This window comes from Ptychodera flava, chromosome 12 (assembly GCF_041260155.1).
Source record: "Ptychodera flava strain L36383 chromosome 12, AS_Pfla_20210202, whole genome shotgun sequence".
NCBI lineage: Eukaryota > Metazoa > Hemichordata > Enteropneusta > Ptychoderidae > Ptychodera > Ptychodera flava.
In genome coordinates this window covers 3,979,439-3,997,780 of record NC_091939.1, presented here as the reverse complement: position 1 = coordinate 3,997,780, position 18,342 = coordinate 3,979,439, and the positions used below count along the sequence as shown (strand labels likewise).

The 18,342-nt window shown below is 37.8% G+C and overlaps 1 protein-coding gene across 1 annotated transcript; it reads left to right on the top strand.

The window, feature by feature from the left end:
* Positions 1–4,071: 4,071 nt before the first annotated feature.
* LOC139144741 (UPF0390 protein zgc136864-like) lies at positions 4,072–17,266 on the top strand. The gene is made up of 3 exons (XM_070715469.1): positions 4,072–4,195; positions 12,626–12,681; positions 13,513–17,266. Exons 1-3 carry the CDS (start codon positions 4,093–4,095, stop codon positions 13,651–13,653), a joined length of 300 nt encoding a protein of 99 aa, XP_070571570.1. The 5' UTR covers positions 4,072–4,092; the 3' UTR covers positions 13,654–17,266.
* The last annotated feature ends 1,076 nt before the right edge of the window (positions 17,267–18,342 follow it).

The following is an 18,342-nucleotide window of genomic DNA, read 5'->3' as shown; positions in this document are numbered from 1 at the left end:
TTTTGGCCATAATATCAGCTTCTGTCAAAACTGACCCTCCCCCAAGATAGGTTTATAAAAAGTGGCCCTCCCCCTTAAACTGTTTTCTAAAAAGTGACCCTCCCCCCAATTCCCCCGGCCCACCCCCACCTGTAATTACTGAAGGCTCCCTAAGATGTATACATGTCCTCAGACATCCCATATGCAAAATATATCGTCGTAGAAAAGGAATTTGTGATCGGAGTAGGGAAAACATGAAGTGAATACAGCGTCGTAACTCTTTCATAGTAAGGGAGCATTCGGGTTTTAAGGGGGTAGGTGGAAATCAGGGGGGTTGACTTTTACAAAACCATTTTTAGTGGGGTCAAATTTTACAATCAACAGAATACGAACATAGTTTTATTCTGTCTGAACAGGTGATAACAAGCAGAAAAGGGCGCTTTCGTTTACAAAAATAAAAAATTTCAAGTTCACCGAGAGAAATGAGTGCCATGCCATGTTGACAATATTATACTTTGAAAACTGGGGGAAATAGCTCAAATTTTGAAAAATAATAATATAGTGTTATATGTGTTTGCAAAGCTTTTTGGACTTTATAATTTCATATATATTTTCAAAAATTTGAGCTATTTTTCCCAAAATTCAAATTGTTATAAAATTTATATCGTGAATATGGCATGACACCTTTTTGTCTTGGTCAACTTGAAAACTTTATTTTTGCGAACAAAAGTGCTCTTTTCTGCTTGTTATCACCTGTTCAGACAGAATAAAGACATGTTCGTATTCGATTTCATATACTTTTTCGTCAGTTCTGTTATGACTTACCATAACTCCATTCATACCTGCGTCAAATTTGACCCCCCTCCAAATCATTGATTTCGACCCCTCCCTCCCCGTGAAAAACGAATGCTCCCCAATTATGTGTGATGGCGATGCGGTCTGTGAGAAATCTAACAACTGCATATCAATTGTTCTGGTGTTTATACTCTTGGCCGTGGATTTGAGCCTTGGCCATAATTACGTCATTACTTGGGAACAAAACTAATGATGAGAAGATAACTATATTAATAACCACTACGTATATTGTGTAAAAGAGGTGTCTTCACAAACACAAGCATTACACAGAAGGGACAACACCTTGGAGGATATAACATCTTTGGTGTTAACTTTGAAAACTTTGAGCCTCTACACTGTTTCTGTATCCCGACGTCCTCTCGCTAGATATTCCACAAATGTAGACGGCGAGCAGTAACATTAAGAAACCTGCAATTAAAAGTCAATGAAAATGGTATAAGATCTCTGTCTGTATGCATCAAGTATCATCTTAATTTGGAGTTAGCCTCGATTTATATCTCTACTCATCAATTCAAAAAGGTTCTTGAATGCGAAAATCGTCGATATGTTGACAGTTTATTATAGGCAGTGTGTTTCCAGTGATCATCCAGTTTATCTAGGGAGACTATGATGGGTAGTTTGCTATGTATCTTCTGCTGTTTCTTCGTCTAGATTTTGTGGTATAGATTGTTACGGAGAACGAAAGGTTAAAGTGTTTCGTATGACGTCAATTTGAATCACTAATATGTTTGGACTACTAAAGAAAATTCAATTTTACGTGACACCTATTCATACCATCTCCGATAATTTTTACTATTTACCAGATTTGCCTTCATTGTTTCAAGTTATACTCAAAAATTTATTGCATAGATACAGAATCGTTACCTTTTGCGTATATGTAATATGACAAAGGAGCAGCTGGTTTTGATTTGGTGATGTTTCAAAGTGTTTTTTGTGCAGAATTGGCGAATATAAAGCCCGCTTTCAACTTTGCACAATAGCAAGACAAGCTAGACAGCCGGCTGAACTAGATAAGTTTGTCATGATAGACATTCGTTTCAATGGTACAAGACCATTACTTCACTTCCGAGGTTACCGAGATAGTTCATTTGAAAAAGGGGACAGATCTTCGAGTTTTCATTCCTGCATTGGTTCTTGTTAAGTTTGAACTTAAATTTGAAGTATTTTTGTAAAGACAATTGTCTGCTTGAATCAAAATGCAGACTGTTGTGAAAGATGGCTGTAGCATCCTGTAACAATATACGGTATTATAAGGCCCATGAGAAGCATTGCAATGAGCATGAATTTTTGCAAAAACACCACTGAGGGCGCTATTTTCATCACTAACGCAAAATTTCCGCGTGACTTGCCCACACGAAAAAATCATCAGCAGTCAAGCTGACTTTTACCTAACACCTGTCAAGAGGATTCGTGTCGCTTAATGTATAAAAATAGGAAAATTTAATTCAACGCTACTGTGGTGGAATTTCATTAATAGTCTAGTGTCTCATGATTTGTGCCAATAACATGGTTCATCTTGATCTCTTGCCTATTATCAAAACTTGAAAATTCGTTGTGATTATATGTGAAGTTGAACGACAGCATTAAAATAGACATACACCTCCTTTTAACGCACGGGCTAAACTAATGAGCGTGAAAACACATTGGTATACAACATAAACAGACTTAATCGAAAGGTATTGTCAGCATGGCTTATACTAACTCTATCGTCATTTGTATTGTATTGTCTCTAACACAGATCGTTTGTCTGAAATCACTTACATGTAAATCATTTTTGATCAACTTGAAAATGTAGTATTTCTCCTGAAAGAGTTTCGATATTGAGATGGTACTTAAAAATTTTTCTGGAAATTAATAAATAATGTCCTATTAAACCTGCATTTCGTTAACTGAAGTTGTGCAAGAGCAAGGTGCAGAAACTGTTGACTGTTCCTCACCTGGTTCTCTGATATGTAGTTGATGGGATTTCGATATCTCTACTTGGGAAGTCCCTGTCCTTTCCCTCTGTTTGTAGTTGGGAAAACATGACCAATTAACAAGGGATGGAATTTTGAACGCTTTTTTTCATTTTCTCTATCTTGGTAACTTTGTGAAGTGTAATAATTTCATTAGATAGAGTTAAAAGTAGACAGATATAGCAAGACATATATCTCGATCGATTGGTAGATGGAGGCGTTCGCCAGCCCGAACGCCCCATCATTCGTTAGTTCAATTTCAAACATTTCGTCTGTGCAGCTGCGATACGCAGAATTTAGACTCATATTCAATACCACTGTACACTTATAGATGTGCATTTGTCTTAGGGTGACCCTTTTATTTTGTTTCTCATCGCCAGAGGAATACTCGGGCAGGGCGGCCGGTCGAAATGAAAAAAAAAAACAAGTACCAAACAAAAAATCTGTATTTGTTTCAGTTCAATGTTCTGTCCATTCAGTCTCTACAATTTTTAAGTACAGAAAAACGTGTACTTGTTTCAGTTCAATGTTCTGTCCATTCAGTGACTGCAATTTCTTGTCTTTCACTTCAGTGTTCTGTGCTCTCTGTCCTTTCAGTCTGAGTCGCTGCAGTCTCACAATTTGATGACGGTGGTGCTGTTGCTAGGATGATCGTCTCAGAGGCGGCGCAAATAAAAAAGTCTTTTTTTATTTTCATGTCGGAGCTGAAATTTACGGTCGGTCGGGAGATGAGAAACACAAAAATAAAAAATGTCGCCCTTACCGCATGCGCATTTACTCGTCAAAAGGTTGTACAGCTGCTGCGTATCAAATCAAGAGTAAAACTCAGGGGTCAAAACATTTGGTAATAGGGTAACAAATTAACTAACATTTACCGATATTGAGGCCTATATATAATAAAGTGGCTCCCATCCCTGTGTAAACTCTATAGGAAAAATCGATTTTCGATAAACTTAGAAAGACAGAGAAATTTATTCTTACTCCAAGAGTTAATTTACGCTTACGACCTGAAATGAGCGTGAAAAATTGGGGTTCGATTATCTGTCCCCGAAAAACTCATTTTGTTGCGGTGGCATCCTTGCATTTTACATGCCATGAATATTCCTTTATTTCACACAGTAAACCAATGCTTATAATTCCTATTTGCACTTGAGTATAAATGTATGCGAAACGTTTCGATAAAGACCGCGGACATAGCAATGCGCTTGTGGGTGCACAGAGAGGAGTCCAAATCGAGGCGAGGGGAATCCCTGAGAAAGCAAATAACGAACACATCCACACGAAAAGACCGACCAACACAAAGATGGCGCAGGGCAAGATGAAAATAAAAGCACAAGTCCCCGGGAAGGGGAGAAACAAACAGAGACATGCTCAGAACAAGAAAGTTCTAGGGCCGAAGAAAGGAGGTAAGCAAAACGTATTCCGAAAATTCCACGCCTGATTGTCAAGTTGATTACATGTATGAGCTAAATAACAATCAGCGACCCTCTTGCATCATGTGCATGTGTACATATCCACATCATGCACATGGCATCACAGGCATGCGGTCCTACTAATTACTGCCCGTAGCTGCCCGAGGACTGCCCGAGGAAACAGTGGGCCAAATTTCGCCCATTTTAACACTAGGCCAATAGGTTCAGTTATATCATGCCCAGCCAACCAAAAATATCATTGATTTGGCGTTAACCTGATGTTTTCTCCGGCAGTTTTGGAACACGGAAAACGTCGGTCTTGAAGGACGTCGCCAGCTTGATAGTGAGATCATACCATTCAGTCCGAGAGGTGGCACAATAACCTAGCCGAGCGCGTACAGACTGACAGCCTGCCACCCCTTCCACTGAATGGTATGATCTCTCATTCAAGTTAGGGACGTCTTTCTCGTTGAAACCCGGCGTCTTTCGGGTTCTAAAACCGCTACAGAAAACACCAAATCAATGATATTTTTGGTTGGCCGGGCATATTATAAGTTCAACCTATTGGCTTAGTGTTAAAATGGGCGAAATTTGGCCCACTTGCTCCTCGGGCAGCTACGGGCAGTCACAGGCAGTAATTAGTAGGACCCCAGGCATGCGACACGTCGCTTCGCCATTGGTACTGAATCACCGTTACTGTGAATCAGTACCGATCGCGAAACGACGTGTCGCATGCCTGTGCATGGCATGGCAATACACGAGTCCGGGTATATGGTACTACTGCCCTTCGAGTATATTGGCAACCCGGGGGGGGGGGGGGGGGGGGGGGGGGGGGGGCACCGACCTCAACTCACGTGTCTTTTTTATAAGTACAGCTTTCCTCGTTCTTATGGTAAGAAGGGCCCTCTCAGGCAGACAGAAACATAGTATCACTGACTGTATATATTTGAAGAATTTACTGTAAAACACAGCCATTCGACTCAATGCAAGGTAACCATCGCTGGTTGCATCAGTGGCGGTTTGCTTGCATTGAGTCGAATGCCCGTGATATAAAGCAAGAAATGTCACTGAGAGCAACCATGGCTATACTGAACCATGGGCGGTAGAATGAAAAAAAAGTGACAATGCAAACATTGTCTATGCCTGAACCCATCAAAAAAAACCCATGTCGACGTAGAGTAAAAGATAGGTTGTCTGATTAGAGTAACCCTAGAGGTAAAAAGATACCTCCGTAGAGTGATAAACCATATACACAGCAGTTTGCAGTGACAGTTCAGGGCTCAAAATTAGCGGTAGTCCCGCGTCCACAGACTACCAAGTTTTCTCTCAAAATCCATGAAATGGTAGCCACCACGGACTACCAATGCCTGGGACCAGAAATTCAGTCAGTAATTTGCATGCCATGTCTGGTCCGTCACTTTGGGACAAGCAAAATTCAGTGACACCCAGCAGGACACAGTAAGGCCATACTATGACTTTGTTACACAAATTACGAAGATGACCGGCCGTGCGTTGGAACTTTGCAACAAAATTTCAATATCTGAACTGCGGTACTTGAATGACAGGCACAGGAAATGGTGGCCAATGAAAGACATTTTAGTTGCATTTTGATCATAACGTATCAATCACAATTACACAGAAATTATGCCTCTTGCCTACAGGAGGGCCATGGTCTATTTTTAGCCTTGCTACAGTATGTCTTAATCCTGAAAATGTCATGTTGTAGTCATGACAACTATCAGAATTAAATTGCATACAACTCTGAGAGTGAAACGGGTTGTCAAAAGGTCACCAAACTTTTGAGTATCACTATCGTCCATTATACCTGTTTCCTTTGGTATTAAAGGTGTGCAAGTATTCACATCAAATGACTAGAATATTCACTTCATGGGCAGAATCTTGAAAAATAGCCTTTTCTTGCCTGATTAGGCAAAAAATAAATTGTACTGTTCCGATAACATGGTTTCAAAACTACGGTAGGTAGGTCGGCAGGATTTTTTTCAAAAACATCTGATTTTAGCTCCCATAGCCATATGTATATATCATGGCAATGGAAGCTATTCTTATAGGCTAGGGAAGTGTCTGTATGTCTGTGTGTCTGTATGTCTGTCCGTCAACATCAAAAACTCCAAAACCGCTGCACATTTCATCTTGATATTTGGTGTGTCCATGGATGATGGGCTGTAGATGAGATTTTGTTCAAATGAAGTTGTCATTGCCAAAAATATGCAAATTAAGTGAAAAAATGTAAAAACAGTCAAAATTGAAAAAACTCAATAACCACTGAGCAGATTACATGAAAAATTAGCATGTAAGTACTTTGGGCTGACCTGAAATGATTGTGCACATCTTGGGTCAGTATCTTGGATTTGCTATTTTTCATGAATTTTTTTGTAATTTTTTCCCATTTTTGGTCAAAAAATCTTCTTCTCTGAAACCACAAGTCCGATTGATTTGAAACTTGGTATGGAAGTGCATAGGAGTAACCTTTCCCAAATTTGGGCAAATCGTGGTCAAATTTGCATATTTTTAGTTTACACGTCCATAGACTCCCATGTATAAGGCAGATCTCCATAGACTCCCATGTATAAGGCCACGAAAAATAAAAATTTAGTTTCTCATCGTATTCATATTGCAAAAAGGATGCAGTGACACAATTTTTAGTCCCCATGGATGAAGTCCAGTGGGCTTATAGATTGGGTCATGTCCGTCTGTTTGTCCATCTGTGAGTCCATCCGTTCACGCAGATATCACGGATATTTTGACAAAATGTCATGTGACCTCGATGACCTTTGACCTCAAATATACATATTTGTCTATAACTCAGTAACCACAAGTGCTACCACCCTTCATATATGGTATGATAGGACACCTTATGACGCCACATAGTGTACCTCATTAATTATGTACATATCTAATTTTGAGTGAGCCAATAGAGCTAGAGGTCTAATTTTTGGTATATAGGGATAACCTGGTAATACAATTTTTTTGACAAAATGTCACATGACCTTGGTGACCTTTGACCTCAAATATACATATTTGTCCATAACTCAGTAACCACAAGTGCTACACCCTTCATGTATGGTATAATGGGACACCTTATGACGCCACATATTGTACCTCATTAATTATGCACATATCTAATTTTGAGCGAGCCAATAGCAGTGTTTCCCCTGGGTTCCAAAATCTTGTAGCAAATTTGGCTAGAAGCCCTAAAAAATTATTCACCAAACCAGATATTCAATTAGCCAAGCCGATACCACTGATCACAAATGACATCATTTCTTTCTCATTAATATGCAAAAATAAATATTTGTCTGCATTTTCCGTAAGAATGACGGAAATAAACCCTGTTAGTGCTACTATGGATACTAAAAGTAACACCAATTAATGGTTCAGATTACAAGGTGCCAACATCAGCCACACATACAACATAAAATTTGTCCGAATTGCAAGCGACACTTGTCCAAAGTTAGGCGTATGCAACTATATTCAGTAACAAACCTGAAATCGTTATCGTGTGAAACTGTGCACGTACCGTGACTGTACATATCGCTACAGACAACGGCACGAAACCTGGTTCAGCATACTAGTTTTTTCAAACGAATTAGATATCCATTATCGTAGCAGTTCGAAAGTAAAATACTCTCAGACTTAAGAAATATGTGCATTTTTTAGACTTCCAATACATTTGCTTTACGCTTGAAGTTTAGCAAGCGAAGCTCAGACAGCGCACAGCGTGTCAATGGCGCTTGGGTCAGGGGTCATCATCAAAGACGTCAGTGTGTATTCACAGCCAGCTTCAATCATGCCATGGATCTCGATCGCGGAAATCACGGATCATAAATCCAAATGTTCACGTCTATTATGTAAACAGAACCGTAAAATATCAAATATATACCCTTTTGATATGTAGAAACATCTTTTTGTTTCACTGACGATCAAGTTAAATGCTCAAATATCGCGACAAGACTTGCGTATTTATTTGCACGATGTGAACGCGGAACTAGGCCGACTCGGCGGACGAGCGAGCGCTTCTCTGAAAGTCTGTATACGATATCACGTCACAATACACCACGATCCGTGATACACTGAAAATTGTCGCGAATTTATATTTAAGGAAGCCAATTCACACAAGTTTCTAACGCCAGTAAAGGTATTTTCTTGTTGGCAGCAATACACCACGAACATTTTCGCTATTCAGGAGTGCCTTACTCGCTCTACGTTCTAAAAAATGCCATGCGTATGCTTTTGACCATGCATGCCGCTACCTTCCTTTCCAAATTCACGGTCAACTTTCCTACATTGATCATAATTTTTCTTTCCATTTCATAGCTTTACTTGCACTTGGAATGTATGTTGTAGGGGTGGTTCCCCCCATATTGGTGGAGCAGCCAAAGTCAAAAAGGAAAGTTTGCCGTTTTGCTTAGTTTCACCGTCACTACGATCCTTCAATTAAATTCAGTGTTGACGATGACATGGCTGTCACTGCACGGAGTTATCTGTAGGCACACATTGCGCGTAGTCAAACCCAAAACTTCGCAACATTTTAGTCAACTAGTCATGATATACATGCGGTACTATTGATGCGGTACTATTGATTTGTGAGTTATTTCGTTACAATTTTATTCATACTGTATGTGTTACAAATAGGATCTCCTGACGCATTAAAGGTCGGGGATGCACAGAGATACGTATAAAGTATTACGTCTGAAGTTGAATGCAGGACATGTGCGCGCGGACAAAGTAATGATGTCATAGTGAAATTTTCGATTCGCAAGTTTGGCTAACTTCTGCCAAAATCTTCTCGCCAAACGCTACTTTTTTCTCGCATTTGCGATTTGGCGAACGGGCAGCGGAAACACTGAATAGAGCTGGATGTCTGATTTTTGGTATATAGGGATAACTTTAGCAATACAATTTTTTTGACAAAATGTCACATGACCTTGGTGGACCTTTGACCTCAAATATACATATTTGTCCATAACTCAGTAACCACAAGTGCTACACCCTTCATATATGGTATGATTGGACACCTTATGACACCACATACTTTACCTCATTAATTATGCACATATCTAATTCTGAGCAAACCAATAGAGCTGGATGTCTGATTTTGGGTATATAGGGATAATAGTTACAAATTTTTTGACCAAATGTCATGTGACCTCGATGACTTTTTACCTAAAATATATGTTTATGTCAATAAATAAGTAACCACAAGTACTATGTCCTTTGTATTAAGTAGGATGGGAGACCTTATGACAACACACGCTTTACCTCATTAATTATGCACACATCTAATTCTGGGCAAGTGAATAGAGCTAGAGGTCTGTTTTTTGGCATATAGGGATTAATTAGCAATATAATTTTTTTTTCAAAATGTCGTGTGACCTCGATGACCTTTGACCTTGATTATACATATCTCAGTAACCACAAGTTCTATACCCTCCAATTTTGATAGGATATTAGACCTTAAGATGTCACATCTTGTACCTCATTTATTATGCGCATATGTATTTCTTGGCTGCCCAATACAGCTAGAGGTCTGATCTTTTTTCCCGATTTAGAACCATAACTTAGACATGCCTCATGTGTTTCATATTGGGAACAACGACATAGACCTATGTGCCCATAGATCTCAACATATACACTCCAGTGATACTTCTTAACGACCACATTTCCCTGCCCCATCAAGACTAATACTCCTATTACAAGTGGGGACTATCCCTTTCACACATGTTCAAATATCTGACCAGAGAACAAACACTAGATAGTCCAGGATGGGAGCTACAGTGTCATTGACGCTATTTTTATTTTTAAATATGCATTTTCAAGGGTTCAGAGCGGTCGCACACTGGCCACATCATTTCCAGAAAAATGTATCATACATATAAAAGGCAAAAAAACATAAAAGACATCCCTTCCAAGCAAAAATCAAATGCCAAGTAAGGAACGCATGATTTTATGGTTTTTATCCCTGTTTTTACTTCCGCATTTACATAGCTCTAAAGAGTTTAGAGTCGGAAGGTAAAAAATATGGTAGGTCAGGTTATCGGAACAGCACATTTTTTTTGTTTGGCCTTAACGAAAAAAGATACCCCTGAACTAAAATATGCATGGACTACCAGCCATTTTCACCAACTTCAGAAAATGGTAACCCAAGTGGACTACCAGGGGAAATGGTTAATTTCGAGCCCTGCAGTGTGGTCTGAGATGAGATGAAGCTACATACGGTAGATCAGTCCACTTGATTGGTGCAGCCTTGTTTGTTGGTCGTTTATGAAGTTTCACATCTGCAAGTCAGGTGCAAATTGCCTTTGCGCAATTACACTAAAGGTTCAGTTATGAAAAAGGAAGGATGTCAAGCTTTGTGTGTACAACTCACAGAATCAATAATTCTGATGGCCATAAAGATAGCATTTACTTTCTCATAACTTACAAGGCCACCAAAATTGTATTCATGAAAAAGAACTACATAGTCTTGGTCAATTCATTTTCATGTGTGGCAATTCTTTGCATGATGTGTACATGACTTGTTGTGTGCCAAATGTTAGATGGTGACAAGATACTGACCAGTATGTTGGTTAAAATTGAGACCCAAACCTTCCAGATCCATATTTCAGACAACACAAAGGGACAAGTAAATTGTTTTCTTGAACTTTTGTTATAAGTCAAACAACACCAAGAGTTACTGGGACAATTCTGAAAGACCTGGTGCATGATCAGTTTCTCTTCATATGGTCTTCATCCTGTGTCATTCTATCCTATCACTGATTTGTTCCTCACAATTTCATCCCAATGAATTCTCATTCCAAAGTGCTTGCCAGTTCATTGCAATCAAGTGAACAGATGATTCAATTCACCTTTGATTTTGCGATTTGCTGTATCCGTGCCTGTCACCCACCATCCTACCAAGTCATTAAAAAGCATTATATTGAGAAAACCCTTTTAAACAATACGCATGCTGTATGGGCTAGAATATGACAAAGTTCCTGCTAAGTTAAATAGTGCAAATACTCTAAAAATCATCAAGAATATGATGTGTGTATCACCAAATTTGGTTGCCTTTGTACACAAAGACATTTTCATTGACAAGATAGAATAAAGGCCACTGACTACCAGCTGCCAGGTACTGAGGAAACAGGGCTAAAAATTGACAAACCCAGATGACTAAATGTACAAGCTTTTTGGAACCACAGTTACAGGAAAATGTGTATGCATACTCGCATCTGTCATAATTGTCAGGCAGATGTTTTTTGCTTATAAGCATATCGAAGTAAAGGAAGATGCAGACAGTAAATTTTCAGTATATGAAAATACACATGATTATTTTGATGCTGCAAATAAGAGCCCCGGTGAGTGAAAATGTTCACCTGCATCTGGTAAACGTAAAGGTTAAAACAGATGCTAATTATTCCTTCAACCAGGCAAGGCAAGCTGAATCAGAAAGTTCAAAATGCTTGAGAAGGCAGAGAAAAGTGAATGTCATGTGACAGAGAGACCCATGTGATGTTCTATACTACTCTTAATCAAAGGGCTTCCATTTTTTTCAAGTGATATTTTGGCTGTACTAGGTTTTAAAAGGAATTTCAGGGTGTAAAAACAAATGACACAACACACATCACAGAGTGGTTGAGAAAGAAGTTATTGATCATAGTGTGTCTCTTGACCTCTACATTGAACATGGACCAATCCTGTTATGACTGATTTGAAATCTTAATTAGGATGGCAAACTATTCTACTACATTGCTAAGAAGAAGAAAACCTGCACTTATTTTCCTGAACCATTGATGTCAGGTGAACTACCAGATATGGTTCGTGGCCAACCAGTTTCTGAAAATGGTTGCCTAATTGTACTACAAAAGAATAATGTTCATTCCAAGGCCTGGAAAATTAATTTATTTTCAACTAACATTATACACTTAAGTTACAGCAGGACGTGTATTGGCCTTGTATGAGTTTTAAACTGAAGGTTTCCAACGTTTCTTAGAAAAGTTTACTCTTCAAAAAGGCCATTGGTCACCAAGCAAATATTAGGTTTAGAGAAGCAAATTATTTCAAACTTACTGATATGAAATTTTACAAAGTGGCCACTATTCTAATGTTCACTGTAACAGAAATAATAACATTTGATTGTCCCAAAACACAAGAAAGTGAAAACTTGAGTTGTCCAACAAGCCGTTATGTGAGTAAAAGCATACAACTGTAGACAGCAGAATTATTATGTATAGTAAAACGTACATCAGAGCAACAGAGAATTTTTATATATTTGAAGTATTATTGTCGTCAGCCATACTTTGCACTGTATGGTGCTGTACATAAAAACTTATTGTATTACCATCTATACTAATACCAATATTCTAGTGTTACTAGATTTTTTGTATGCATTTGCATATTCACGCTTGTTTCTTTTTTTCACAGCACGAGTGATGAAACCAAAAAAAGCCAAGAGTGTTGAAGTGGCAAAACTCAAGAAGGTGTGTATTTGTTTCATCAGAAAATGTGATTTATTGTTGTTGAAGAAAACAAGATGCCTTTTTCAGATCATTTCATTTCAGATTGTAAATGCTAAGATTTCAACCATACTCTTTGCTAGAATCATAGACAGTGGAGGGGAATAAGGACATGCAACTCTGGCCAACATCAAAGGGAAACCTCAAAAGTCAAAAAGAAAGATGTTGTATTCTCAGCCACAAATATATGTGCAATACCATCAGTGTTTCATCCAGGATGGTATCAACAGGGGGATTTACCCCCTTTACCAGACAATTAAGGGGCATTTCACCAGTTAATATGTTCTACTTGTATCTCTAAGGTGTGACTGGCACCATTTCATGAGGGGCTGGTCCCCCTTGACAAATTTCTAGGTGGTGCCAACATGTCAACAGAGGGGGAATCCCCCATCCCTCTCTCTAGATGAAACAGCATACCATACATTTTACTCCACATCACATAGCAGAATGAATAAATAACTGACCTGAGAAATTTCTAACATGTAACCAATTTATTAATAACTCTATCCACTGGAATTACTCTAAGAGCTTTAAAATGAGAGCCCCCACCCCCACCAACATGTTGTAGATCAGAGAAGAGTTGATAAAATTTGAGAGTTTGAATATTTGTCTTTGAAGCATATTCTATGTTTAATTCCCTTCAACAATCTATAGATTGAGTGAAGATGTAAAACCCATGAACTTGCAAACCTGTGAATACAGTCATGACTCATTTTATCATGGCGTCTCTTTACTATGTTTATGAAGCATGTTCATCACATCTAAATTTACATTAATGTTTTCAACCATTTGTAGGGCATAGAGAGAATAATTAACAACAGTATCCAGGCTGAAATCTCTGCAAGAGCAAGCACAGTTGAAACCAAGCCTTTCATCTTGAGTCATCCCAAACCAGAGCAAAAGAAAGAAGGAAAGAGGAAAAAGAAGAAGAAATAAAGACAATACTGGAAAGACATTTTGATGAGCCGAAGTGTATACTTGTTAGTCCCCACGGACACCGTCCGGGGGGACTTATAGGTTTGGTCATGTCCGTGCGTGTGTGCGTCCGTGCGTGCGTGCGTGCGTGCGTGTGTGCGTCCGTGCGTCCGTCCGTCCGTTCACGCAGATATCTCAGAGATGCAAGAAGCGATTTCATTCAAACTTGGTACAAGGATTACTTCATATGTCATACAGATGCACGTCGATTTGTTTTGTGATACGATCCAATATGGCCGCCAGGCGGCCATTTTATTACGATTTTTTCATGTACAGAGCCATAACTCAGACATGTTTCAACCGATTTTATTCAAAGTTGGTACAAGGACATTGACCAATGTCATAGATATGCACGTCATTTTGTTTTGTGATACGATCCAATATGGCCGCCAGGCGGCCATTTTATTACGATTTTTTCATGTACAGAGCCATAACTCAGACATGTTTCAACCGATTTTATTCAAAGTTGGTACAAGGACATTGACCAATGTCATAGATATGCACATCAATTTGTTTTGTGATACAATCCAATATGGCCGCCAGGCGGCCATTGTGTTACGATTTTTTCATGTACAAAGCCATAACTCAGACATGTTTCAACCGATTTTATCAAACGTTGGTACAAGGACATTGACCAATGTCATAGATATGCATGTCAATTTGTTTTGTGATACGATCCAATATGGCCGCCAGGCGGCCATTTTATTACAATATTTTCATATACAGTGCCATAACTCAGACATGTTTTAACCGATTTTATTCAAAGTTGGTACAAGGACATTGACCAATGTCATAGATATGCATGTCAATTTGTTTTGTGATACAATCCAATATGGCTGCTGTGTGGCCATTTTATTACGATTTTTTCATATGCAGAGGCATAACTCAGGCATATCTCAACCGATTTTATTCAAAGTTGGTACAAGGACATTGACCTATGTCTTACATATGTACGTCAATTTGTTATGTGATACGATCCAATATGGCCGCTAGGCAGCCATTTTATTACGATATTTTCATGTACAGAGCCATAACTCAGACATGTTTCAACGGATTTTATTCAAAGTTTGTACAAGGAGATTGACTAATGTCATACATATGCATGTCAATTTGTTATGTGATACGATCCAATATGGCTGCCTTGCGGCCATTTTATTACGATTTTTTCCTGTCGAGGGCCATAATACTCTAAGGCATATCTTAACCGATTTTATTCAAAGTTGGTACAAGGACATTAACCTATGTCATACATATGTATGTCAATTTGTTTCTTGATATGATCCAATATGGCTGCATGGCAGCCATTTTGTTACAATTTTTTCGTGTCCTTAGCCAAAACTTGGGCATGTCTCAATTAATGAAGAGGACTCTATCCTCTTAGGACATGTAATCAAAGTACCCATTAACAAGTGGGGACTGTGTCATCAACGATGACTTGTTTAGATTATTTTTCCTATAAAATAAAAGTCAATACTATACATCTGTAAGTTATATGCCTTGATGCATTTGTTCCATTCTTTCCACATCTGTATTTTTAGAGAGGACAACTTAAATTGCAAGATTTGATCAATTAGAAACAAAGATACCAATGTCAAACATGAAAAGTATGTGGGTTAACCCGGTTTCAGAATTGAAAATGTGTTTTGCTGTCTTATAACTATCTAGTTGTCATAGCTTGTCTGTCATTGTTTTGACGTACGCCCTCAACGGCCATTTTTACATATTCCCTTGTCAGTAAAGCCGCATTTTTCAAATACAGTCGTACTAGGCTGTACAGAATACAGCAAGAGTAAAAGAAACAATACCAGGTAGATACACACTTGACACACAGGTAGATAATCCTCAGATATAGACATGTAGATGCAAATAAAGGGAAAATTTTTTTTTATTCCCAAAAAAACATGAAGCTAAAAAGGAAAACGAAAGGAATAAGAAAAACAAAAAATTGGTCCAGTAATTTTTTTATTCTCTCGTGTCATTAATATTCATATGTGTATCCTCATGTGTATCTCCTTAATATAATAAATAGAGTGAGTTTACTGTAAATAGATTTTCATATCCTAGGACAGTATTTCCTGACTAGTAGATCAGGCCTAGAAATCATGGTTGTCTTGCCAAATGAAATGTGCAGGAATAGTTTATTACACACTTGACACTCTGATTTGAAGAAACTATTATCAGGGATTTTTAATCCAGTATTTATCTTCTCATTTCCTGCAGACAGACAACTTGGTAAATATTTTGTTTGAATCGATCATTTATATACCTCAACTTTAATTTTTGCAGAGTTTCATTCCCTCTTTCACATGGGTGGTTAGAAGACTGAATGATGTAGATGAGGGTTTATAATTGTACGATGATATACCAGGAAGAATTTTCACAGATCAAATAGCATGGTCTCTGTAGATTAAAGATTAAATACCCTTCCAACCTATATTGAATGCTCATATTCAACACATATACATTAATCTGTCAACATCACAAACAGATCTATTTAAACAGCAGTGCTCTCTTTAACTGCACCTTAGAACCAAGTTTGAAAACAAGGCACATTTGAATTTCATTATATAGCATAATTAAATCTGATTCAATGTTTGTGAGACAGTCAACTTCAAATTTTAATTTGTTTTATCCTTTCACAAGATCTATTTTTGTCCAGTAAACATCAATCAGAAGTTTAAATTTAGAGAAAAACTTAATGATAATATGGGGAATTTGCCTACCTACATTCAGTTTTACCTGAGTCAACTAGATGCAGTGAACGGAAAGAAAGGAGTACTGGTTGAAAGATCATGTACACTGTTTGACAATAGAGGGCGTATCATGCAAGTATTTATTTGCCGAACAATAGGAGAGACAAGCGTTGTGTCTAGACAAAATGAAAGGTTTTATCATTTTATGTTTGTTGTCACTGTCACTATAGGTTAGATTCCTGCTGGGAAAATGTATGTGCCAATTACAAGAGTGTCATATCTAGGTAATGACAAGTTACATGCAGACTGCTATTATAGCTTGTTTTCAAAACAGCCATCCATCAATCTGTTCAGACCCACTGTGGTGTGCACCCCTCTGGGCTTTTCACTTAAAACGACACACAATCCAGAGTTCATCGAGACAGTTTTGGTTCATGTTGCTTTACAAATCACTCACCAGCTTACCTTGAAAGAAAACATGCAACATGATCGTCATAGACAAGTACAGAGGGCAAGTCAATTGCTACATAATTGGTAAAGCGATAGTCTGCTTTCAGTTAACCTTATGGTACAGAAACCTGAATTTTTTGAAAATAAGTCAGGTTAAAGTTTCCAATTGAAACACTGAAAGACAGGCTTAACTTAAAAGTTAACTTAACTTAACTGAAAACTCCACACAATGGTGTGACCAGAACATATTAAAAGTGTGCTGAATCACTTTCTGGACTCATACTTCAGCTTTGCAGTGAATAATTTAACATTTAAACTTTGTTCTGTATTAAAGTACGTCCATTTTTTTTTAATGTAATCATTTTTTTCCTTATTCTGTTGTGCAAAACTCTTTAAACTTTAAAAAGATTAAAAACTTTTAAATACATGTATTTTCAGTCTTTGTCTTTTACTTTATCAACCATAATTCCATCAGAATTTGTTGTCAACTTGTACAGAAATGATTATTTCAAGTCAATGAAATGCAAATCATTGGTCAGTCAGATTTGTTTAACTGAAACATGTTTGTTCCGTTATCCTTTGATTCTGCAAACAGTCTTATCAAGTAACCAAGCAATTAGGAACTGATTTTAATGTGTTCACTGCTCTGTGTGATAAGAAACTGATATGGTATGATTACAAATCACCAATAGGTACAACCAGAATGTCCATCATTCATGTGTAGAAGTGTCACATCAATGCTTCTTAATCTTCATATCTTGGACTGAACCTTAAGATATCAGATAAGCAAATGAAGAGAGGGTCCGTATTGTTTTGTCACTTCTTGAAAGCTGTCAGTTGTGCATGGAGCATCTTTCTCCAAGGGTTTCCATCCTGACCTTGGTTGATGTTATCTAAGAGGTTTAACATGTCTAGCAGATTTAAAAGCCTATCATGAGTTGAAATGTGGAAACATGGAAATAGCTGCAGTCACTGGCCAAGCTTGTGTCTGTGCCTCTGTAACTTTTACCTTTGATAGTGAGGACACAACATAGATGTTTTATGCTTTGAGAAGCTATCCTAAAGTTTCAAGTAATACTCATCTTCGGATTTAGACCTTTTGGTAAATACCGCAATATACTTTCGATAAAGACATAAAAAGTGGGCCAAATCACACATGTATACTCAAACTTGATCAACATTTGTACAGATAACAGTTATTTTGAAAAGTGTGTGAATGACTGCCTGTTTGGATTCTGTAATGGATTTATTTCATACCATTTTGTATAAACTTTACTCCTTCATGAAATATGAGAGCATTATCATGTAGAAGTATAGGAAGAGATGAATTATGAATTTCTCTGTGAATCCATGTGGTTACAATTATTTACAAAGATCGATCAGTGAACCTATTGTTTATTGTACGTAAAACAAGTGTTATACAGAAATACATGTACATGAACAGAAATGTTTATGAACAGAAACAACAATACAGTAACTGCACAATTTTAAGTTCTTATTAAATGTA

Excerpts from the sequence above, each read along its gene's own strand:
- LOC139144741 (XM_070715469.1), top strand. The coding sequence starts at position 4,093 with ATGGCGCAGGGCAAGATGAAAATAAAAGCACAAGTCCCCGGGAAGGGG. Across the intron at positions 4,196-12,625 it reads TCTAGGGCCGAAGAAAGGAG|CACGAGTGATGAAACCAAAA; the intron begins GTAAGCAAAACG and ends TTTTTTTCACAG. Across the intron at positions 12,682-13,512 it reads AAGTGGCAAAACTCAAGAAG|GGCATAGAGAGAATAATTAA; the intron begins GTGTGTATTTGT and ends AACCATTTGTAG.